Here is a 24,395-nt window from a genome sequence, read left to right as displayed (position 1 = left end):
TGAGTTATCATGGGGCGAAGAACAAATAATGAAGGTAAGGTTCAATACTCGACAACTTGTCTAACTTTTAACACTTAGGTGTTACAGTCATTACAAGTTTTCTCACAGCCTAAATTCAAACCCTGGAGCGGATTAATACTTGTTCTTTAGCGGGAGAATTAATTTGAAACTAATCAAGCCCCCTGCCTCTGATTTCAGAGAGTCAGAGAGTCCACAGAAACAAGCCTGACCTCCAACTGTGCTGGGAAAAAAAAACAATAGTGGGGAGGCGTGCTTTATGCCTGCCAGCTTTCAGATATACGAATTTAACCAAGTACAATACTGAGGTATTTGAGGTCTTAATTTCAAATAAATTCTCCCAAGACCCTGAAGAAAGTTGTCCCAGTAGATCCCTGACAGTGACCTTGGAAGAAATTTTATTGGTTCACTTCTATAAGTCAATGAGGTGCTCAGGTTGGCCATATGTTGAACAACGCCCCATAATTCAGACCATGACCGCGACTGGTGGGATCGCAAAACTGCTGTTGCAGCTGCTGTATAAACTTTAGCACACAGCGATAAATCCAAGTCTTAAAAACAGCAACGAAGAGGGAAGAAAGAGAAGTCGTGGGATTGTTTGGGGACTCGTTTCAGAGAAACAACAAAGCTCGAGTAAAACTCCCACGGGAGAATATGTGAAAGCGTGCAAAGCCAGCGAATGAAAGCAGCCATCTTGGACAAGATGGAGCGAATGGAGAGAGTATGCAAGAGATGCACCCAAGGGAGAAAGAGAAAGTTTATTTGAAACAAATTTGTTGTATAAAAAAAGAAAAGAAAAGGGGAACATCCAACCAAAAATTCAATACAGCAAACAGAATGATTGAGGAATGCAATTGTACCGTGAAGTTTATCTTGATGACCTCATAGAGAAGTCCTTTGGTAAATCGCAGAATACATACTGTTAGTAAGACTGCACCAATGATACCAACGTGATTATCCGGAAACCAGAAGGGGTGGGCCATGGTCAATGAAGAACCCATGGAATACTGAAAATCCACAGGAATCTCTAGAGATGCATTCCAAAATCATGTCAGGTTAAGCTTGGGCAACCTTAACGTACGCTTCCTTGCGTATAGCAAACCATCATTTCAGTCCGACCTTGTAATTTGTGACATTCTCAAGCCAAACAACATTCTTCCAGATACATTCTATAACGAGTCCAAAGAACAGGAAGATAATGGAAATAGCAGCAGAGGCATTCCAGGGTTGGCTACTTGCCCCGGCGCCGGTGCGCAAGCTCAGCACTACACAATAAAAGAGAAATGCAGACCAAGCCAATTGGTATTCTGCTCAAGCCGAGACAAATAAATAGAAGCGATAAGACACAGGAATGGAATATAGAAAAGTGAAAGGCAAACGGGGGAGTCCTAATTAGCTTTTGCTCTCTAATGTGCCCACCATGCAGCTGGAGAACCTTTCAATTAATGCGTGCTCGGCCAAGATGACTACATCAGCTTTCTGCATTGCCCATCCAGTCGAAACCCCTCCGTCTATTTAGCAAACAGACCTCTATTAAGATTCAACGGTGAGGAAGGAGAGCAAATAAATAGCATACAAAATAGACACAGGGGAGAGAAAAAAAATCTGACAACGTCAATAATGGAGGAGGATGTTTTTGTCCGAAATGTCTCCAAAGAGTGTCGGTGTGATAGACAAGGAAATAATAGAGGCCAATGTGAGTGCGGAAATCTCAGCTCCACCACATTAGTCAGGCCATTCGTGTCTGCTGAGGGCCAAAAAACATCGTCCTGTGTCAAAGCCAAGATAAACTCGAACCATGTGCTTTATTTAGCACTGCAATGTGGATGCCTCTAATTGCTTGTTGGAGCTCAAATAAATTCAATGCAGATTTACCAGTGAACTGAAGGACTACTAGAGAGGAATATTAAACGTAGGATATACGTATGTGTACATTTGGCCATGTACTGTGCTCAGAAATTCTAAAAATGTGCAAAAATCCCATCTGGGTATCAATCCCAATCTTTCACATGGGTCGGAATATTGTCAACTAATAAATAATATTTGATATCTTATTATTGTTACTTTGTAATGTGACATTAAGAACATTGTTTTTTTAATGTCTTCTGTTGGCATTTTACATGACAATAACCTTTTACCCCGCACTAAGAGTAACGTACTGCTCTCACAAGCTACTTTTCCCAAGCGGTAAAAAGACGCTAAAGCCAGGCCAATCCGAGTGTGAAATTAAACAGGTGATAAATTCCACTGTAAGGTGGTGGACAAGGGGGACAGTCATTTTTCATTACTGCTAAATTAAAGCTGAGCGAAAACAAGGGCCGATTTATGCTTACCGCATTTGGTTCTGTGAAGCAAGACTAAAGAGTTTTTTTCCCTTTTTTTTAAAGAACATCTTCCTGGACTTATTCTAGATTTGTAGTATAAAAAGTGGGTACATTTGTCTTAGATGAGGAGTTGTGCTTTTGTCAGCAACAGGGTGAGCGAATACAGCTCTGGGCTTTTATTTTGTGATCGATTGCAAAGGAAATGGACAGTGAGATGGATCCAGTAGTGAAATTATTTAAAGATGTTTTCAACGATGATGGCACTTAGACCTATACCAAGTATGTGGTGTTTATACTTCCGTAAGTAAGCATGCAAGGGACCCGACTGTCCTCTTGGGGAGCGGCTTCATTCTGACTCAAACAGCCACGAGAGTTTTGTTGGGTTTGGTTTGGTTTTATTTACGGTCGTTTCCATGTTCATCGCCCTGGTCTGTTTTGGAATAAATCCACTCACAGGCCGTAATAATTCTTGGTGAACAGCAAGAATTATGACCTCTTGGCAAGGTTAGAGAAATTCTACTTGCACCAAAAAATAAATGTCTTAACACATGAAATCCCATGTCATAGTGCTAAGGCGTTTAGCTTGTCTTATCCATCCATCCATCCATTTTCTGAACCGCTTAGTCCCCACGGGGGTCGCGGGCGTGCTGGAGCCTATCCCAGCCATCATCGGGCAGTAGGCGGGGGACACCCTGAACTGGTTGCCAGCCAATCGCAGGGCACACAGAGACAGACAACCAATCGCACTCACACTCACACCTAGGGACAATTTGTAGTCTTCAATCGGCCTACCAAGCATGTTTTTTTTGGAATGTGGGAGGAAACCGGAGTGCCCGGAGAAAACCCACGCGGGCCCGGGGAGAACATGCAAACTCCACACAGGGAGGGCCGGAGGTGGAATCGAACCCGCACCCTCCTAACTGTGAGGCGGACGTGCTACCCAGTGCGCCACCGAGCCGCCTAGCTTGTCTTATTTATTTATTTATTTATTTATTTATTTATTTATTTATTTATTTATTTATTTACTCATTTACTCATTTATTCATTCATTCATTTATTTATTTTAGAAGTATTATTTCAGTACTAAGATTGCAGTACTCACACTCTCCAGACCGACTAAGAGACACTGTTTCTGACTGTCAAAATAAATCAGTGGATCCTGAATGAATGCTAATGCTAAATGCAACACGAACAAAAAAAGCAATGTGCTTCTCTTAACTGTGTTATCTGTGCCAGTAATTGGTGTTCATCAAATGCTATTTTTCCCTATTTTCCACTGTGAACTGCATGACCGATGATGACTTCCAAGGGTTGTAAATGACTTAGATTCAAAATTGGTTGGACAAGAATCAGACTCAAAACAAATTTAATTTGCATAATGTTCACCCATCTTAATTAACTGACCTGAGTGACCGACCAAGATGTGATTCTGATGAATAACAGTCATACTGCACATCATATACTAGATGGGGTTGAAAGACCAAAGAAGAAAAGCAGGCTTTGTGCTTCTCCCTTATCGATCACAGCCAATTCAAGCGCCGTCTGTACCATTTTTCTTCCCAAGGGTCTAGATTGTTTTTTTTTTTATATAAAAATGAGTGCAAAATGGAGAGAGACTAGCGTGGGCGACAAGGCAAGCAGCGACGGTGAGCAGACACAAAAAAAGAGACAAGATTCTATTGTGTAGGCCTCTGAATGAAAATGAGCTGGTGATGGAAAGTGGCGGACGCTCAGGGACAGTATGAACTAGGCGTAGAAGGAAATGGAAAAACTAAACCATCAAGCAGCACGACCAAGTGTTGGGGCCCTCAGGGGAGGCGAAGGTTTGTCTGCTCGATGCGGGGCCACTAGCAGACAATGTGGATGAAGGGGGAGATGAATGCCAAAGTGTGACGTGGGGGGGAACACACTTGCGCATTTCTTCACGCTCTACATACAAAAAAGGTCACTCTCTCTGTCAATGAAATGATGTTAAATCTACCACAAGAGGCTTTGGCATCGCGAGTCGCCTCGCAGGCCCCCGGCCAATGTGGTAGACAATGTCAATGAGGGAACTGAAGGTGTCTGAGAAAAAGCGAAGAAAAGAAACACCCGTGGCAAGCTGTAGAAATGGAAAAGGATTCATCTCATATCTATTTGCACCATCCTCCACCTGGCCCCTCTTCTCTACCACCCAGCCCACCTGCTGGCAGGAGTAATCTGCTCCCCTTCGCACGTTGTCTAGTTGCTGTGATCACCCACAAGCCACGAGGGGAACGACGCGCCACCATCTGCATGACAGCCAGAGGACAGCAACCCCGGCCCCCGCCGAGTCAAGCTCCAGAATGTAATATCGCCGCCTGGCTCTTCCAGCGCTGATCCCGATATGATTTGCTCACTGAATTACATCAAATTCATTGAAAATACAACACTGCACGATTACATCAAATTCATTGAAAATACAACACTGCACGATAACAACTGACTGAGTGAGCTATAGGCCTACGAACTCTGTAAAGAGTAACTGGGTCGTGCTTCTAAAATGACGGTTATCTACCAAAAGACGAAGAGTGAAATTGTGCAGCAAATCAAAGAACGCCTGTTAACACGCCTGTTAACAGATAAAGCTACTGAAAATATTAGGTTCAGTTTTAATATTTCTAAGATAGCAATAAACTGTATTTGTTTATAATACGGCATTTTTATACACCACATACCACAAAAGTTGGAAAATGGGTCTTAAAGATCAGCTAAAGTTCCCATGCTCATTTGATTGCTTTACTCTGTTTTTGCATAAAGGGTAGGCCAAAGAGGCACTGCATCCATTTTTAAAATCAGGTCTGAGGTGGAAAGTAGGTAAGGCAGGAAGGTAGAAGAGCAGGTTTATGTGGTGGAAGGAAGATGGAAAGATGCCTGAATACAAAGAAGACTGAGGTAAGGAAGGCAGGTGTTGGACTCCTATTGAATAACGTTTCAACATTTTTTTATGCAAAGCAGCATGATGCCTGAATCCACACAATAAAAGAAGCAAAGAAAATGATTTCCAAATGTCCAACTGCCCTGCCTTTAATCAACCTGAATTAATTGCCATTCCCCATGATGAGCTTTATTTATGGACACAGTTCCGGCTCATTCTCTCCATTCCAGTTCATCTGCATGCGGCGGGTGGCAAGTGAGGCCATTAGCAAAAAAACGGCACAGATGACTGTAGACTGTACGTCAGGTCAGCCGATTAAGATGATTACACAACTTCAACGGCCGGTTGCTTAACATAATTACACAATTTCAAAGTCCATTTCCTACCTTCATCGCAGCTGCCTGCCTTGGCCACCTCGATTCTCTTCTTCTGCACGCACGAGGACAGGCGGAGTTCACACTCGTTTTCGTAGGTGGTGCCATCACTTCCGCACACCGGGGAGAATGCTTCAACCGAGCACGCTGGGCACTCGCACTTACTTTGGACACAGCGGGCGCCCCAGGCACACATAGTGTTGCCACAAGTTTCTGAAAAAAAGTTCACACACGCACTCAGGGTACGCACAAAACCTTTGTAATCATTTTTGATAATAAACCTGAGAATTTATATATAATCAGCTCTGGGCTTAGGACAGCGAGTACAAGAACGCACTACTTACTGCACTCCCCTTGGCTGACCACGTAGAGTTCCATCTGTTTTTTGCAGGCCCGCACGTGCAGCTCGCACTCACTGGTGTAGGTGGTGCCATCGCTCCCACATACAGGCTGGTGGGACTCCACGCACTCGGTTGCACAAACGCACTGTCCACTTTGGGCCTCGCAGATTGCCCCGAAAGAGCAGTTGGCACAGGCCTCGTCTACAAGGAAAATAAGGTCAGATTTAGCCTAGGGCTGATAATTTTTTAAGGGCATGTTCTTGATTCAGTAAATAAGCAAAGAACTCGGAACAGAGAAATGCAGATTTTGCATATTGATAGTAACGCAGAAGCAGAATCTACCTGAGGCAAGTTGTAGAATAAAACAAGTCAGAATGAAAATCACAGATATCTCTATTGAGATTCAGATCTGAGGACAAGGCTGGGGAACAAAAAAAAAAAAAAAAAAAAAGACAAATCCTTGAAATTCCCAAGAGCGTGCTGAGAATAAGTGCAGACATTTGCAACCAGCTCGGCTCTATATTAAGCTCAAACTGAAGAGGTAAATTTTGAATTTTTCAGCAACAAGACACATTCCATGAATCAGATTGAATAGATTGGTGCCACAGGCGGCTTTTGATGATAGCCTGACACAGCTAATCAAATATCATGATGGATAGATGGATGGATAGCTGGCAACTATCGTCACTCGCTCTGGGCAGGTGAAAAGGTCTGAACATGATGAGCAAGGCGTACGTGTATTCTATATTAAATTTCACGAATGATAGAGCTGTCAATGTTTTGTCACAGCAACAGAATCGCAATGATTAAAGGGTGATATAAACCCTGCGTTGATCAGAGGTTAACTGTATTATGTTCAAAAATTGTAGTATTTAAATTAAGCCTTGCTATCGTTAGCGTTGCTCTCAGGTCAGTGTAGCCATAAATCAGGAAATGATAGTGGTGAGCGTTGTCCGTTATCAGGTGAGTATCCCGATAACGGACTTGCCTTTTTATCAGGCAGGCGCTGTGACCCTTAGCTGCTTCTCTACGAGGGCTGATCCTCAATACAAAATGCATCACAGACACATCAGATTGAAGGGCAGCCTTGTTTGACAGGAAGAGCAGTTAGTGAAGATTTTATTGTAATTATTACTGTTTGAGGTTGCTGTTTACGATAATTTAGGAGGATTTGTCCAGAGCACATAAAAGTAAAAGGTAAGCAAAAATACAAAAGCAACAGTTGAAACACCCTTTTACTTTAAACATAAAAAAAAATCAACCCCTACAGACAAGTAAGTGAATACAAACAATTATTACAGATCCGACCCATTTTTTATGCCTGTATATTTGAAAATAATAATTTATTGTTGGTGGTTATGTATGTATGTAGTTGTTTTTCTTGTCTGAGCAATTTTGGCTATCTTTATGGGCTTGGCTCTTCCAGCCCCAGGGCCCGTAAAATAAAGTGCATTCAAGGCACATCATCAACGAACATTTTAATATTTGTGCGTCTATGTCTATGTCCGCGAGCAGAAATACGAGCAACTAGAGTTTAGATTCGAACATTTAACTGCTGTGTGACGATTTGAATTGGCTTCCTAATACAACAAAGATGCTGGGTTTAATGACACAAAAAGAACCCACGATAGCATCTGTAATTTTCATGCTGCATTTAACACAGGTGTTCTCACAATGCTCATTTCCTTTATTACACTCGAGAGTTCATAAGGGTGCCCTTGAAAGTCCCTGCATGGGCCTCGACGGGAAACTTCTGATGTTACTTATCTCACTCAGATTGATTCCTTTCTTCTGTTTTGGTGGCCTTGAATGCAGCACAGATTGAATCCCATTAGAGAAAGTAAGGCAAATATGCTTTTAGACTGTAGATTATATTAATACTGGAGGAAAAGACTTCTGCCACAGGTTAAACCATTTGTTTCTTTCTATGTATGTTACTATGTGACAGACAAAAGATAAGATTATTACTGAGTCAGGGCCAAGAGGAATGGTTCTATTCACTCAAAGAAACTGAGCAACGCCTATCATCAAAACTTTGTATTCTTCCTTAGTACATCAGCCACACCACTTCACAAAGTTCAAAAGGTACATTGTTTTCAAAAAATCTTTAGTCCATTATTACTTGACAGACTGTTCAAGATAAATATTGGAGTTTGGATTATTTTTTCTTACACACTGAAGAAGAAAAAAGGTTAATTGTGGTTCACACCAGAGGACTGAATTGTGTGAAAGTGCAAAAGCAGGAACAACTACGAAGACAAAGCCATCAACGCCTTGCCTCACCCATGCCAATTAGCGGTTTCTTCCGCCCCAACAAAATATACGTATAAATCTTTATTGTTTGCTCCTCTTCATTATTTTTCCGTCAACCTGTTTCCCCTTTCTTGTGCGACTTATATATCACCCTCTCCTGCCTCTACCATTTCAAAAAACAGTGGGAGAGAAAAAAATCTGGTGTGGTGCAGGTTGTTATTTTTTTTTCCTGTTGTCACATCCTTCCGACATCTCAGCTCTATCTGTTTGGCTAAAGCCATACCAACGACCCCGTTCCTGTGGTGAATGTTACATCCAGCTGAGGCTTCTATTAACCAAGCACGTCTGTCCCGGCCCACTGAGACAAGGTGGCGAGGTCACACAACACTAAAAATGCCAGAGGGGACTGGATTTAAGCGGGCGGGTGGGACTGGGGAGTTGAGATCTTAAGTATAATAACGACTGTCACTCATATTGCTATAAGGTTGCACCTGAGTCATACAGATAAACAATTTTTTTAACAGCCCTCGGGGATGGAAATACAATCATATTGGAGTCTAACGTGCACACACATAAGCACACAGGAGACCACATAAAACCTTATTGGGAAGGTGGATGGGGATCGCTACTCTGGATTAGTAGTTGATGAATGACATACACTAACTATCACCTAAAACAATGGCCAATATTCTAAAATCGCCAGCAGCATCAACTACTTGAATGAATAAATGCTGCATATCAAATGAATGCTTCGTATGATAGCTGTTATAATTTATAATTTCATGTATTAAAAATGGAACACAACAAAGTATTTAATGATTCACTTTGCTGCATATTTGGATCAAATGTAACTAGACCAAAAATGATCTGTATTGTATCCTTTTGGGGATTTCAACAAAAATTAAGTTGGTTATTGTTTCACACAGGTCCCACATTTTTTTTTTGTTTGGTGTAAATCTGCTTGCATATTTTTCTCATCTCCTGTATATACAAACTGAAAATTATTCAATCATCACTAAAATGGCAGTTTTTTATTTTTTCTTCTAATTCTTTCAACAGGATCGAATCCTCTGTAGTGTTAAATTGGTCCACAAATGTAACCTTTGCAAACCAAGGTAATGCTTCTCATTGAAAGGAACAGAAATGCAATCAACAAGTTCCAGGGACAGAACCTCGTTTTAATCACTGTGTGGTAAAAAAACAACAACCCAAAACAAATACAATCCATTATTACAAAGTCAATTCTGAAGAAATAACTGTATTTGCAAGGAAATCACTGTGCAAAATAATTATGCTTTGAGAACTCTATTGCGTTGCGGGATATGGAAGCTATTTTGTGAAATGGTATCCATGGAAAATGTAAACAAAGCTGGGTGAGAGGGAGCATTAAAATGCAAGAAAGGTAAAGTGAAAAATGAGATCACAAAGCCTCAGTATGCACTGTTTTTTTTCTTGTTTTTCCTTGCCCTCTGGGTGGGGGGGGGGGTAAGATCAGGGGATGTCGTTAATATTTGTGAACTGTGGGCATGAGAAGTCCCTGTGATTGGGGGCAGTATAGATAAACTTGACTTGACACTATCACTTGCAAGCAATAATATCATGGTCAAAGGTATAACATGGGTAGATTTCTCCTCGCTTCCTTCTTAAACCTGCTAATTAGCTGTCACTGGGCTGCTCATCACTAGAATCTTTTCCTTCCACTCCAGCTGCAGCCGCCAAAGCTTAAGTTTTTTTTTTTAATCTTTCTTTGTGTATGTGCAGCTATGTAAAGCATAATTGGGTGCCGAGAAAAGCACTATAAATTAATTATTAATTTTTCATTGCTATAGTACAGATGGCAGAAGACTGTGCAACAAGATCACATACATGAACACGTTACCATGTTTAACTATCATCTCCGTTTTGAAATTAAATTATTGACAAAACTCTGATGAGGTAAATCAAGATGGCAAAACGGTAAATCAAGCTAGCCGTCACGCCAATTTCGAAATGAAATAATCTATTGCATTGGCATCAATGGATTAGCTGTTTTTTTTTTTACGGTATGTGTACAGTATGTGTTGCAAAAAAAGCACAATTGAGCCTTCCGTGCCTCTGCCAAAACAATTCCATGCATCCATCCATTTTCTATACCGCTTGTCCCCACGGGGGTCGTGGGCGGGGTACACCCTGAACTGGTTGCCAGCCAATCGCAGGGCACAAAGAGACGAACAATCATCCGCCCTCACACTTAGGGGCAATTTGGAGTGCTCAATCGGCCTACCAAGCATGTTTTTGCGAAAACAATTCATGAACTTAAAATAGTGTGAACAAAGTTAATTTTACACAATTATGTTCAGAAATTGAACTGTTCTGCAACAGGGCTGTTTGTAAACTGATGTACCACTATATTTTATTCCGCTTCTCCCTTTCTGACTCATGAACGCTGTTAGGAGAGGAAATAGCCTGTAATAATTAGATGGGATTACAGGGAATCATTTGTGATAGGGCTGAATGAAGTCATGCAAACATGCCAAAAATAACTCACATGATCATGATCAATTCCAAAACAAAAACAAAAAAAAACAACAACCACCCACTGGGCTGGATTTCTCTCTAGACTGTTGCTTTGTCCAATTTGTTCATTTGAGTACAGCTGCATGCCGCTTACCTGTGGCGCGGCTGGCACCATTTGTGTCAACCCATCAGTGAGAGGTAGTTTCATTTCTTGTTGCCATGATACCAGAAACAGTTTACATTTATAGAGAGCCATCAATGGAATGTGAGTTATCCTCTCATCGGCAGGCATAAAGGGAGTAATTCGTGTTAGCCCAAACCAAGCGTTCTCGCAATCACACTGTTTCCAAATTTTAGATGAATGCGATACCACACCTGGAAAGTGAGAATAATTCGCCTGTATTGATCACTCCGGATGGCTCGCTGCAGCCATATCCTTTTATAAATATGCAGAGCAAAAATCCATCCTCGTAAAATGCTGTGAACGGGATATTGAGTGAGGGAGGTCTGGGGAAGGTGGCGTGGCGCACCATTACTGTCGTACTTCAGCTGCATGCATGTGTGCGTGTGTGAAGTGAGAAGACAAAAAAGAAAATACTCAATCGCCAATGGAGCCACTGGGATAATTGGGCTGCCAAGATGGCATCCAGAGTATTCACTGAGTGGCTGTAACAAGCTATAAATCTCTTCTTGGGACCATGTGTCTGCAAAGTGGATCTGTAGATATTTGTTCAACTTGAAACTCCATTGTCCCCTGTGTCCTAATGATTAGCTGATGCGCCGACACAGCCGGATAATGCCGAGTGACTCATGTAGCCAATTACACTCAAGTATTCTCTGTGTTCTCTTTGATTGGGACTAAAGTGCAACACGGCACTTAAAGGTCTGACAAAGAATTAAGTCGACAGAAAAGCCGAAAATCAAGAGTTTGCCCTGTGTTAGAGAACAGTATTTTTTGTATCCAGATTGATTCCGTAACCTGTGAAACAGTAACATGATCTGACAGCAGAGGAATAGGAAATCATTTATGCCTCTGCGTCAGTAAGCACGCAGTGGCAATTATATATTCATGGGGATCTCTTTCCATTCTGTTGTTTCAAACTGAGGCTCTTATTCTTCTTGTCTATTCATATAGTGTAAGTGGCAATGTATACATTCTGTCACTAAGCAATTTTGGGCATTGAGTGTGAATTGAGTGTGAATTGATTCCCATCAGCTTCAAGGAAATTCAGCTGTGAGAACCACTACACTACAAATAGCCTTTTGTCATTATAAAATGTCTAAATACTGTACCGGTAATGTGTTAGCTAATTTTATTGCACTGAATTGTTATGTACATTTTAGACAAAGTAACACAAGTTCTGCCAAAAATAGTACAGTATATCAATCGACCAACTCTCGTCCATCTTTGTACAAAATGATCCCAGCATATTGTTGTTAGTTTAACATGCAAATACTCACCACAAGGTCCTTTATGCTGGATATGGATGGTTTTCTGTAGAGCACAGCCCATTGCTCGCATCTCACAGGGGCTGCCGTAACTGCTGCCGTCAGAACCGCACACTGGGTCTGACGTTTGAGAGCAGGCTTCCGGGCATTCACACACGGGCTCATCGTTTTTGACCACGCACACTGCGCCGTGATGGCACACCTTATCCAAGCAGGGGCTCGGCGTGTGGAGATCTGAAGGCCAACAACCCAAAGGACAGAACGTTAGAATGGAACAGTGATGGGGAGTGATGATTTCAACCAGAGGTTGGAGAATAGTCTTGGGTTAGAATGGGCAAAAGGTGACAATTTGGAATACAGCTACACTGAGAACTGTTAAAAATTTATGAAAAGGCAGGGGAAAAAAATACAATTATGCAATACCACACTGTTTCTGTGATGCCTTTTCCTCATTTCCTTTCCTATGTGACTGTTCTGGTGTATCCTGAATCTTTGAGGAGTTCTCATACTGGTGGCACGGAGACCAGCCAAGACAAAAAAATGCTGCCCCGTGGCACAACAGAGATTAAAAAGCCTACGAACAATGGTTGCGCTACGGAAAAAACGTCAGGATTAATTGACATTCCCACTGTGCCCCTTCAAAGGCTGCCATTTGCATCTCAGCAAGAGCCAGGGATTCAGCCAAAGTGAGTAAAACATATAGAGAAGAGAAAGAAATAATGAAAAAAATAATAAGGAAAAGAAAGAAGAAAGAGGTCTCTACTTAATAATTTAAAAACGGCAAGCTACTGGGCAGAAGCAGATATGAAATGTGAACATCACAAGAAAGTGTCCGCTCCAGTGTCTCTGCTTACGGCTTCATTAAAACCAAGGCTGGATTCTGCGCAGTTTTCGGAAGACGGGCGTAGGAGGGGCAGACACGACCTGAGTTGATCACGAGAGGAGAAAATCCGAACAGTCGTTTGATCGGAGCCCGTCGCCCTGACTCAATCAATTCTTAAAAACCTTACGAGGCAATGGAAGTATTAGATTGAGGTCTGACGGCAGGGCGGTGTACACTTTTGCATCCAAAGTATGCGAGAAGTGACTTTCATCAGAGCTTTCAGCCATGAAGGATGGCCCTCCCTGCCAAATATGGTGCGTCTCCAGGTCAGAGCAACAAATAAATCTTAATGAAAAATTGCCTGTGAAGCTTCAGAGCGATTGAAGTCTTCATTTGAAGGCTATTTATACTTGTTGCTTTTGTTGGAAGCTGTGGAGGTAAGGCTTTCCATTGTCCAACATTAGTGCGACTATTAAGGGTTTCCTTTAGCATGGTTGGAGTCTTATGATTGATTAGAGCTACACTGAGCGTTGTGTCAACTTGCATGCCACAACATTAGAACTTTATACAGGTCTGATTGGCTGGATTGGATTAGCAGATATTTTGCATTTTTCTGCAAAATTGGTGGTTGTAATGTTATAATTTGCCAATCAGTGAAGTCACCAATCCGATCTGCAAATTGAGTCCACGTACAGCGCACACATTTTGTGCTGCCATTGTCGATAATCCAAAGTAAAAAATAATTTAAAAAATAACCAAAAGTTCAAATCTCCCCTCAATATTAAAATTGGAAATCGTAGCTATTTTATTTACAGTAAATAACCAAGTACCGTAATTTCCGGACTATAAGCCGCACCGGACTATAAGCCGCACCAGCTAAAATTCAGGGATATTTTAGTTTTTTTCTTACATAAGCCGCACCGGACTATAAGCCGCACGTGCACATGAGTTTTTTACAAAGAAAGACAGTACACAGAAAGCCGTAAAAATCCATAAATACGCCGCGCCGCCATTTAAGCCTCAGGGTTCAAAGTAACCTTCTGAATGAAATGCATTAAAAGTTCACATTCATTACAACTTGTTTTTGGCGAGCAAAATTTCAGAAGAATTGAATTTAAATGCTGATTGATTGGGTTTTAATACAATGCAGATGGTCCAAACAGCGCCACTCTGAGTCACATGGCAGAGTAAAAGAAAGGGTTTAGAGCCCTTTGACGCAGGTAACCTAGTGTGCATTCCTACTAAAGCTCATAATAGTCACAAACAACACAGCCAGAATAAGCAGCAGCCATAGTAGTGTTTTAAAATAGTATTTTTGTTGTTTTTTTCTTCAAGATACCGCACAACAGTGGTCCACAGCCTTTTTACGAGTGTATAAAAGTGATCAAGTCATCACAAAAATCACGGAAAAAAATCTTATATAAGCCGCACCTGACTATAAGCCGCAGGGTTCAAAATTTTGGAAAAAAGCCGCGGCTTATAGTCCGGAAATTACGGTAGTTTAAATAGATCCCGTCCATCTTTTGATCGGATCATTGATTATCTATTTTTTTACCTTGTTGACCGGCCCCAAAATCTTGATTGTGTAAAGCCTAGCCACATTATATTAATATCTGATAGACACAATGAGCATGCAAGTCCCTGTTTGATGAAAATAATATGAAATAATCGTCAATGACCCGAAACAATCTGTCCTCAAAGGAATTCTGCGAGAAATATTAAACTGGGGTAAAAATGCATACAATTTGCAAATTGGGGATACCCTGTAAGTGAGTAATAAAAATCTAACGGATAACATTAAACATTACTCTTATGTAGTGCTTCGATTGAACATGTAATTGTTTTGGGGTTATGAAAGAGGTGGTCTTCTGCTGCTACATCATGAGAGAACACCAGAGGTGCAGATAAACACCTAAGATGTTTAGCACAAGTTGAACTCAGGCTAGCTTTTAGAAGAGCAATGACTCTTTCGCAACATCCTTTTCAAAGCGTGCAATCTTAAGCTTAATTTCTGCCCGTGCAAAAGTTCACCAGACAAAGTCACAAGCAACTGCAGCCTGCGATAGTTCCTTTGTCTCCCATATAAAAAAGATCAAAGCATTTCCATCCCAAACTGTTTTTATCACACTGCCATTTCCTAGGAGCAATGTTTCCGCCTGATTTAATAATGGGAGAGCGTGTCAGGAACAAAAAAAAAAAAAGACGACTCTCCCTAAGTATAAAAATTGGTGCTACACAATAAGAAATTGAAGATTTATTTGATTTTTATCTCAGATGGAAGAAGAGGCTTTAGAGTGCTCTCAACATAGTCCTGTGGGATGGTAATATTTCCTATTTTCCCTTTCCCAAACCCTTAAATGCAACACGTCATGCATGTATCTGTGTTTCTGTCGCAGAATGAACCAAAACGGCAAGTTATTTATTCATGAAAGTGACGGCTGAATGGGAACATCTGCACAGCCAAATACTTTGGCAGTTCAGCCAAGGCATTGTTGTTGTCGCTCCACAGGCTGAAGCATCGGCCCAATGTGACGGTGATGGAAAATGAGGACATTCATAAAGAATTCTGCTGCACAACTTAAGGACTTTACATTTTATGTCGCATCAATGTGAATCCGGAAAGGCTAAGGTCCAAAATGGATTACAGTGCAACCTCAGAATTTAGATGCTATGGTTATACATTTCAAAAACTTAGCTCGAGGTGAAACTTACTGCAATAGAGGTAAGGGATAATATATTTAAAGAAAAGAAAATAGATGCCATTATCCCAAAGTTAAGATCCGTACGTTCCAGGCAGATGCACTAATCCTCCCGTTGTAGGCTCATTCTAAGTCGTAGACTTCAGGGTGAGTACAAAATTTAATATTTTTCCATTTTTCTCTCTTTACACTTTTGTTTTAGTTTTACTACACAGCTGTTAACTTGGAACAGCACTTGGGAAATTCCACTGCAGGCCTAAGTCCTAAATAATTATAAAGCGACAACCCTAAAATCCAACTTCTAACACACGCAAAGCAGGCAAATGGGGATAATGCAATCCCATTAAACTCCTGTAACATGCTGCCAAATTGCTAGGGGAATATTTAGGTAAGTGCTGCTCAATTCATGCATAGGTAATTGAAGTCCAACCTCTGCAGTTTGTGGGATTGGTGCATTCCAGGTGACACTTGCGGTGGCCAACTGGCCGAGGGAAAGACCTTACATGCCCATTACTAGCCGGCGTTCCAGAGGGACGCAGCCGATGCAGAACTTGTCTTTTTTTTTTTTTTTTTAACTTGCCAGCCTTTGATCAAAATCCCTTGTCACCCTTTTGCATTAAGACGTTCGTGTATGATATCCGTGAAGGAAAAATCTCTATTAACATAAAGAAGAAGACATACCCTGTGGGCTGTGTCTGTCTACTACTCGTGAATAATTATGAGGGGCAAGGTGGCCTCTCAGCAAAGACCATAGTGCATTTTAAATGTAATACAGAGTACATTTTGACTGTCCATTGGGGCACTTTTGATTGAGCCATGTAAATTCTGCCTAGAATCAGGTGACCAGGAAAACGCAATGCTTCTCCTCTAAAGTAAAATTCTATACTTCCAAGAACGTCTATATTTTAATTTTCAGATGTTAAGTCTTATATATTTGCAATTGATGTCATTAATTGCACTGCCAATCAAAGCCAAGAGAGTAATCAAATTAAATTATACCCAATTTGCAAATGTGGAGCTTTGCTTGATTTCATCACAGCCCAGCGGCATGAAGCAACCTCAAGTCACTTTTGACACCCTGCTGACCCAAATAAGCTCGACATTTTCTGCTTGCGGAGAATCGCCTGAAGCGCACGTTACTTGGACTGGGCGTCTGCCTGCTGTCAATTTGCTTCCCACCGCACTTCCTCAAATTAACTTGATTAGCAGAAACTGCACTTAGGCTGAAGTAAGCCCTCGAAACTCAGCATGTCAAAGTTGGAGTCAAAACCTCAAGAGGTGACTCGGGTACAAATGAACACAAGTTATGCTTCACCATAGGTCACCTTCGAGAGGCTGTGGCATACTGGCATAGCATTAGCTGCAAGTATGTCAGCTTAAAATGGCAAGCTTGCATGTACAATAACATTTCCTAGTACAACTGAGAATCAATCCGATTCTTGAAATAGAATAGTAATATATGGAATTAGGGTTAGACTGTGGTATCTGTCCGTTTGTGATGTAACTCAGGATTGGATGTAAGCAGTATTTCAAAATATATCGAAATGATTTAAGTTTGCTTTGAAAGGTAAATGACAGGTTTGAGTTGGCTAATTCTTGTGCAATTCTGAAATTCTGAAAATGATCAAACCTTCTTGATATGACACATGCGCCCAAAGGAATTTAGCAAAATAAACAATCGTCCGAGTGCTCTATGTTTGAATCAAACTATCCGCTTGGGGTAAAGACTGGGCCAGGCCAGGAATAGAAAAACACAAAACATGTATAATAAACACCTATTGAAAAGGAGAAGAAACCCTCCAGATGTTTTGATAATCCTTGAATATGCAATTTGTGAGGAGCTACATACATTTGAACCAAGAAGAACTGAGGACCACATCTGTTAGCGTGCTTAAAAAGATCCTCCGAGGTAGAAAAAAGGTTCACATTACCCCCCCAAATTCTAATTAGTTCAATACCTAATTAGTTTATAACCCTTTGGAGTAGTTTTATGCTTTTGCACCGTGAATGTATCCACCGTGCATTAGTAAGACGGGAGGCAGCAGCAGCGGCAATAAATGGCAGTGCAGGCATGTTTTTGACGCACTGTGACATGCTGCAGATCCAAATATCCTTTTACCAAGCTGCGGGCGGTACAGACAAGAGCCAAAAAAAGCACATTAGGCAGAGTACATTGCGCACAGGTACAATGACACGTGGGGGACTCACTGAGCCGTTTTGATTGTTAATGCCCAGCGCGCTCCAGGGACGTGGCCCACTTACTGCATCTTTCCTGCCAAATTCAGGCAAGTCCTCTTCCATATTACTGACACGCTGACGTTGAAACATATTGTTTATGATTATTTGTAATTAAATAAAAGAAAATGTCTGGATGTTTTGCATGTGATGAAGAAGAGATACATGTGGAAACCGTGGCAACAGGTGTGAACTCATCCATAAACCTCACGCAGTTCAAATATTGCAACGCTTTATGGAGCATTTATAAATTATTTGGGGATTTATTGCAAAACATAAGGTGAATTGCAGCATGTAACTTGGAGTGACAGCCCAGTGGAATAATGGTTAGCACGCCTGACTTACAATCGAGAGGTTTTGAAAATCTTATGGATAAATTTACACAATCTATATCATTTGTATATACTGGTACTTCCTCATTAAACCGCACCATAGAAAGCATTTGGAACACCAAAGTGGCTTCTTGGGATAAAAACAAACAAACAAACAATGAAATACTACCCATAATTGCCATTTAAAACCATATTACTTTAATTTTATGTATCCCAAATCCTATTCAAACTTTGCAAGAAAACTTGGAAATCCAATCTGTTTCAAACTAAATCTGTTAGAAATGTTCTGGCTTTCTGACATGATGTAGTGAGGGGCCGAAGAAAAAATAGGTCCCCAGAACATATCTCGACGAATAATTCCCCATCTAAGAACAGCTGAACAATTGTCACAATCCATCATTGTCTACTTTCTCAAACCAAGCTGTGGGGGGAAAAAAAAAACAACATTTTACTACCACAGGCTAAAATTCATTTCAGTGCACCGCATAGGGAAATGACAAACAAAGCCATCTGTGAGGATTTACAATCTCTTATCCATAAATTAACCACAATAGATATGTCTCCCCTTCTAATGAGACAAACTGAGATGGAGGTTTTGGGACGCTTTAATCAATTGGCTTGGTGTATTATTGAACTAGAGTATGGCCTAAACTCAACATAGAAGGTAATCATTTCTACACGAGAAATCATCACAAGCAGTCAAAGCAGATGAAACTAAATGTCTTTCAAAAGCTGAAATGAATCTTCCAACAAGCCATTGTTTGAAGACTAAAGGAGATCGGGTTCATTAAAATAATTACTGGAAGGGATGTACAATGTGGGCTTCATGAATAAAAACTGTGAAATAGGAAATTCAGTATAGTTCTCGTCAACAATCAAATCTAAAATCTGAAATGTATTTAAGTGTAATCAAAATTGCCCTTTCAACCAAACTGCAACATCTGTTGCGCAATTCATTGCTTACTCATTCCATCTCAGGTTTCAGTGGTCCTTTATAGGTAGTGGACTAAATAACAATATAATTTAAAGATTTGTTATCAGTTGTTGCTTTTGTTGAAATTGCAAGAAACTCTTTTGGACATTTTCCTGAAATACATGGAGCTAAATGACGACTTGATAAAATGATGGTATTTTAGTACTGACTCAATCGTCGTTTAACATGTACTGTAAATTGAATAGTGTCTGACTACAACCCTGACTGACATGCATCCATCACCAAGAGCAAATGCAGCAAGTATGCAAGGCAAACAGAGCCAAACGCAACTTCTTCCACATGAAACCCAAGCCTGGAGGCACTGATTGTGTTTGCGCACAGGGCTGACATTTTCTGCCGCTGCTGCTGAAGCGTCAAGATGCAAGCATCACAGAGGAAACCTCACACCGCGTCATGTTGCCACAGCTTTTTTGCCTTATGGATCGATCGCACGAGCACTGAAGGAGCTCCGGTCATTTCCAATTCTGCTAATCTCTATAGTATTTTTAAAGACAGTGACTAACCTAATCTGCTGTCAGTAAGACGGAAAAAAAAGTGCAAATGTATATTGCATGGAACAGTCTGACGAAGCTCACTATCTCTGTGGGCTCCTATATTTTTTTCTCTTTTGATGTTTAATTAAAAAAACAAACTCAAGCTTTGACGTTTGTGGTGTTCTCCTTTGAACAATATGCAAATTTCAATACAAATGCATTAAAACACACGCAAACACAGAAATGAAGCGCATGATGCGCTAGGGAGGAGGAGATATTAAGAAGGAAGTCGAATAACAAGACAAAAATGTGGGTGGAGTTGTTGGAAAGCACAACAAAACACAGCAGCATTGCCATTGTCATTCCACTTTGGCATTCAGGTCTGCTCTAACGCCAAATAGAAAGTATCGTGATGTGTTAAGCAGATAATCTGCTAAAGTGCGCATTCGGTCCCATCAACTCGCTCAGGAAAAAGGTCATGTGACAACTTGGAGTTGGAATCGTTGGCAGAAAAGATGTCAGCGTACCTTTTTAAGAAAAAACCCTCAAATACTGTGCTTCCTTGCCTGAAAATTCATTTTGCCATTTTATTCATGGGTAAACTCGGTTTTATTAAATTCTGTGCTGCACTTGTATCGCCTCGGAATGAAAAGGGAATCTACTAGTTTGAATTTAAAAGAGCATTCTTCCACCCAAAAAAACATGCGGCAGTAAAATCGGCCGTGATGGCTTTCGTATTCAAAAGACTGCAGCTGTAAGGGTTTTTAATCAATATTTTGGAAAATGGTGAACAGACCAATTTGGGTAATTTTGAGTTTAGGGGCTGGCGTGCGCTGCAGCATGCAGAGCAAAAAGAAAAACTTGGCTGGGTAGCTCTGGGAAAATAATGGAACAAGTAGGCAGACTTCTCCAACCTCATTGATCATATCTGTGCATTAAGAGTGAAAAAAGGGAGACAGGAAGAAGAGCAGCGGTACAAGACCCCTCCTGTTCCGTCGGCTCGGAGCAAAGGGGAAGGAAGGCTTCAACCCCCAGCATCCATCTGATGAGGTCGCCCATTGGCTGACCCCACTTTCCACCTGCGGCCAGACAGCCAGGGAGACACAGCCAACATGGACAAAGACAGACAGACAGACTGACGCACTGCAACAAGAAAGAACAGCTTTTCTTTTAGACAACACGCAAGACAGTGAGACAAAGATCGAGGCGGATGTGGATGAATGGATCATGCGAGTGTCGTTGGAGATGGAGGGATGAGCTTCAAAGATGAATGAGTGAAGTGAAGGCACGGGCTTGATTGCCCCTCCCCTTTTCAAAGAGCATCATTGAACCATTTAAGACATGTGGTACTAAACTTTACGACAAGAAGAAGAGGAAAGAAGGAGGGAAGCAGGTAAAAGGACACCTTGTCCTCATCCCTTTGGTCCACTCACCACAGGGTCCCACATGCTTAATGGGGATGAGAGTCTTGGCCAGGCACTCGGCCTTGCGACGCGCGCACTCGTTGGTGTATGTGCGGCCGTCCTTGCCGCACACGGGCTTGTAGGTCCCGTCGCACTCGATAGGATCACAAGAGCAGCGAGCATTCAGCTGCTCGACCACACACACGGCGTTGAAGCGACACTCCTCCGTACATTCGTCTGCAACATGAAAACGGGAATCCAGGGATGATTGGTTCAAATTTGATCGTGTGCAGAACTTTTATTTGACATGAGCAGTGTTTGTTTCAAAACATGACATTACATCCTAAAAATATGGTGTTGATTTCTTTAACTTTGAGTCTAAATATACTCAAAAGATGAAAACGCTGCCAATTCTGAGACTGTTTTATTGAAAAACTGAAAAAAAAAACAATGGCTAGTCAGTTAAAATAAAAATGTTCTTCACAATAATTAGTTGTGTGAGCGCCCCCACTAGTCTAAGAATTCTGATTAATATTGTGTGTGTTAAGAAGAAAATTCGCCCCGTTTTTATTCATCACAGGGCGTGGCCATTTTGCCACTTCCTGTGGAGTGAAAATGATCTCTCAGTTGCTCAAGTCTCAGGTCACAACCAATCATGGCTCACCAGAAGCTGAAGCTGAGACGTGGTTGGTTTAAGAACCTATATTGTTATACGCACACCTCTGCAAGCATGACATTGTATCTTTACATTAAAGAAAACAAAAAAGTAATATAAATCTGCTGAATAACTTTATAGACACTCTGACAATGAGTGCGCCACTGCCATCTATTTTAGTGGTTGTGGAATTACGCTTTACTTTCTATTTTGGCAAAAATGGAAAAAAAACATGTTCCCATTTGGTCACGTGCCCCTCCCCAAGCACCCCCACCCCACCCCACTATTTGAGAAGGGCTATTTACATCCATTCTCAAGGTTTGAGTGATTGTAGTGTTGTCGTAATTGACGCTCTAATGATGTGATGGAAAGCTTAGCATTAAACTTTACACTCCCACCACAAAATGTCTTATAGGACTGTCCTCTAAAATAATTTTTTTACAGCCAAGTCTAAACTATTACATTCCTTACTTTTCAACTCACCAAGCAAAAATTCTCTTGGAAAATGAAGAAAAGATTAACTGGTTGTGTTATATGGCAAATTTAGCGGCAAAGTGAGAAAATCCAATTTGAGGTCTCTGTTCTTGCAGCGATCTCAAGGCCTCGAAATTATTTCATTACTGATCGGTACATATTTGTACAGCAATCCAATTCCTTTCCCCGCTTTCTTTAAAAGCATTTCATGTCACACTTAATTACATTGCTGCTCAATCTGATTGAGGGGGCCACAAGGATGTGCAACAGCATGTCGAAACGGTCATTTAGATTAGTTACCAACTTGTAATTTGCTAAGGGATATGATTTCATGGATTGGTTTCTTAAATTGGATTGTTCTTTAATTTAAAATTGGCATAACAGAAAAGGCTGGGAGAGAGGCACAAGCTAGCACACACATACACACACGTACGTGGAACTTTTGCTACCAAGTGTGTTTCAGTCAACACTGACAAAAATGTTAATTAGAGAAACAAAATTAATATTTCAGAAAAAAAATCACAAAAACAACAACACTTTTTGTACCATTTCCTTCTACAGAGTGAATGAAAGAATGAATGTTGCGGTTTTTCAGTTTGTAGTCCCAAAGCGTTTCTCATTCTTTGACATTGACAACTCTAAAAAAGAAGACGGATATTCTTTGTCTGTTCTTGTATTTGATGTTCAACACGCATTACAGTCTGTCCACGCTGCTGCCCTAAACCTTCGCCGCTATTCCACAACACAGCAGGGAAACTGGTCTCCAGAGGCCTATCAGGCAAAGATTCCAAGCTGACAACTATTTGTTAACAATGTTTTTTTTTCCCTCTCCTGTCCTACTTATACCATTTGAAGGCTTTTATCAGGCTGGAGGAGGCTAATGTTTGAATGGGACTGACCCTAAGGCCTCAAAACTATTTATCTCAATAGCACTGAGAGGGGTTAAATTGGGGTGAGGTCTTAATGCCAGCTCATCAAATATTAAGCAGAAATGTCTGTGCATGGTTGTATGCATGACAATGTTGTGAAGGGGAAGGGCATCTAGGAGTGGATTGGAGGAACAAAAAGTGTGCAAGGTTAAGGGGACGCTTACCCAGCTCTCTGCATCGCCCCCCGTGGATCTTCCTGAGTTTGATGCCTTTCTGCAAGCCCGTTGCTCTCATGGCACACTCGCTGGGGTAGTTTTCACCGTCGCTGGCGCATAACGGCTCGCTAGGCGGAGGGCACGACCCGGGCAAGCTGTAGACGAGCGGCTGGCGGGTGAGGGCCTCGACCCGGCACAATGTGTTGAGACTATTTTCATTGTCTTTACAAGGGTCTGTGGGGACACACACATGCCTGAATGTTAACTGACTGGTGCAACATGGCAGGAAGAAGATAAAGTATTTTCCACAGAGGCAAGGACAAATGTTACCCGTACAACCAATGAATACGGCCACCTGATATCATGTTTTAATTACAATTTCTGGGTGGAGATGAGAGGCCCGTTTAATGTACCAGGTGAAATAGAGATGACTGTCGGCGTAGAAGAGTGGAGGTTAGCCTAAGAAAGTGGCCAATGGAAGAATACTCTTCCATTATTGCTTCGCTACACATATATTACAAAGTACATTATCTTTAGCCTAGCGACTGAGAGCACCTCCGAGTGTGCTCTTGATCGTAAAGGAGACAAGGAATGAGATAGAGGCAGTCAGTTGGATTCGCTCCTCATTGCTGTTCCTTCGTTGCAGGCTATCCTGTTTGGCCTTATCATCCCTGGATCATAATGGGATTGGTTTGTGGATGAGCAAGAGAACGTTGTGACGCATCGCAACAAGACTCTGGGCTTTATCCTGCTCGACACATTTTTAGAATGAGGCAAGACAAAGGATTTATGTTGCGGTTTGGCATTATAACACAGCCGCGCTTCGCCCAAGACATACCAAGTATTCTGAGGTGGGTAACTCAAGAGATAAAATGTGAATGTCATAACTAAGAGCGCCCAATCAGGGTAATTAAAAATAAGAAAAATCCATTGATAGCAATGTTGTTATGGATATGCAAAAACAATCTAAAGACCTGAAATAAGCTTACAGTGTCAATAGTTGGTGATATCTGAAGAAAAACTGCTCAGGATTTTCAGAGTGTGTGTTTAAAGCAAAAAAAAAACATAACAG

The 24,395-nt window shown here is 41.3% G+C and overlaps 1 protein-coding gene across 8 annotated transcripts in view; it reads right to left on the bottom strand.

Annotated features, from left to right (window-relative positions):
* The window catches only part of agrn (agrin), a 180,706-nt gene that overhangs the window by 54,626 nt on the left and 101,685 nt on the right, over positions 1-24,395 (bottom strand). For all 8 annotated transcript variants that reach the window (XM_068650015.1, XM_068650011.1, XM_068650014.1 and 5 more), the window contains 5 exons: positions 23,333-23,557; positions 21,141-21,347; positions 12,164-12,385; positions 5,957-6,154; positions 5,625-5,825 (listed from right to left, as the gene is read on the bottom strand). In XM_068650015.1, the coding sequence (XP_068506116.1) occupies positions 5,625-5,825; positions 5,957-6,154; positions 12,164-12,385; positions 21,141-21,347; positions 23,333-23,557 (1,053 nt within the window). The remainder of the gene's footprint in view (positions 1-5,624; positions 5,826-5,956; positions 6,155-12,163; positions 12,386-21,140; positions 21,348-23,332; positions 23,558-24,395) is intronic.

Source organism: Syngnathus scovelli, chromosome 2, assembly GCF_024217435.2.
Source record: "Syngnathus scovelli strain Florida chromosome 2, RoL_Ssco_1.2, whole genome shotgun sequence".
Taxonomy (NCBI): domain Eukaryota; kingdom Metazoa; phylum Chordata; class Actinopteri; order Syngnathiformes; family Syngnathidae; genus Syngnathus; species Syngnathus scovelli.
This window is presented reverse-complemented; position numbering and strand designations above follow the sequence as displayed.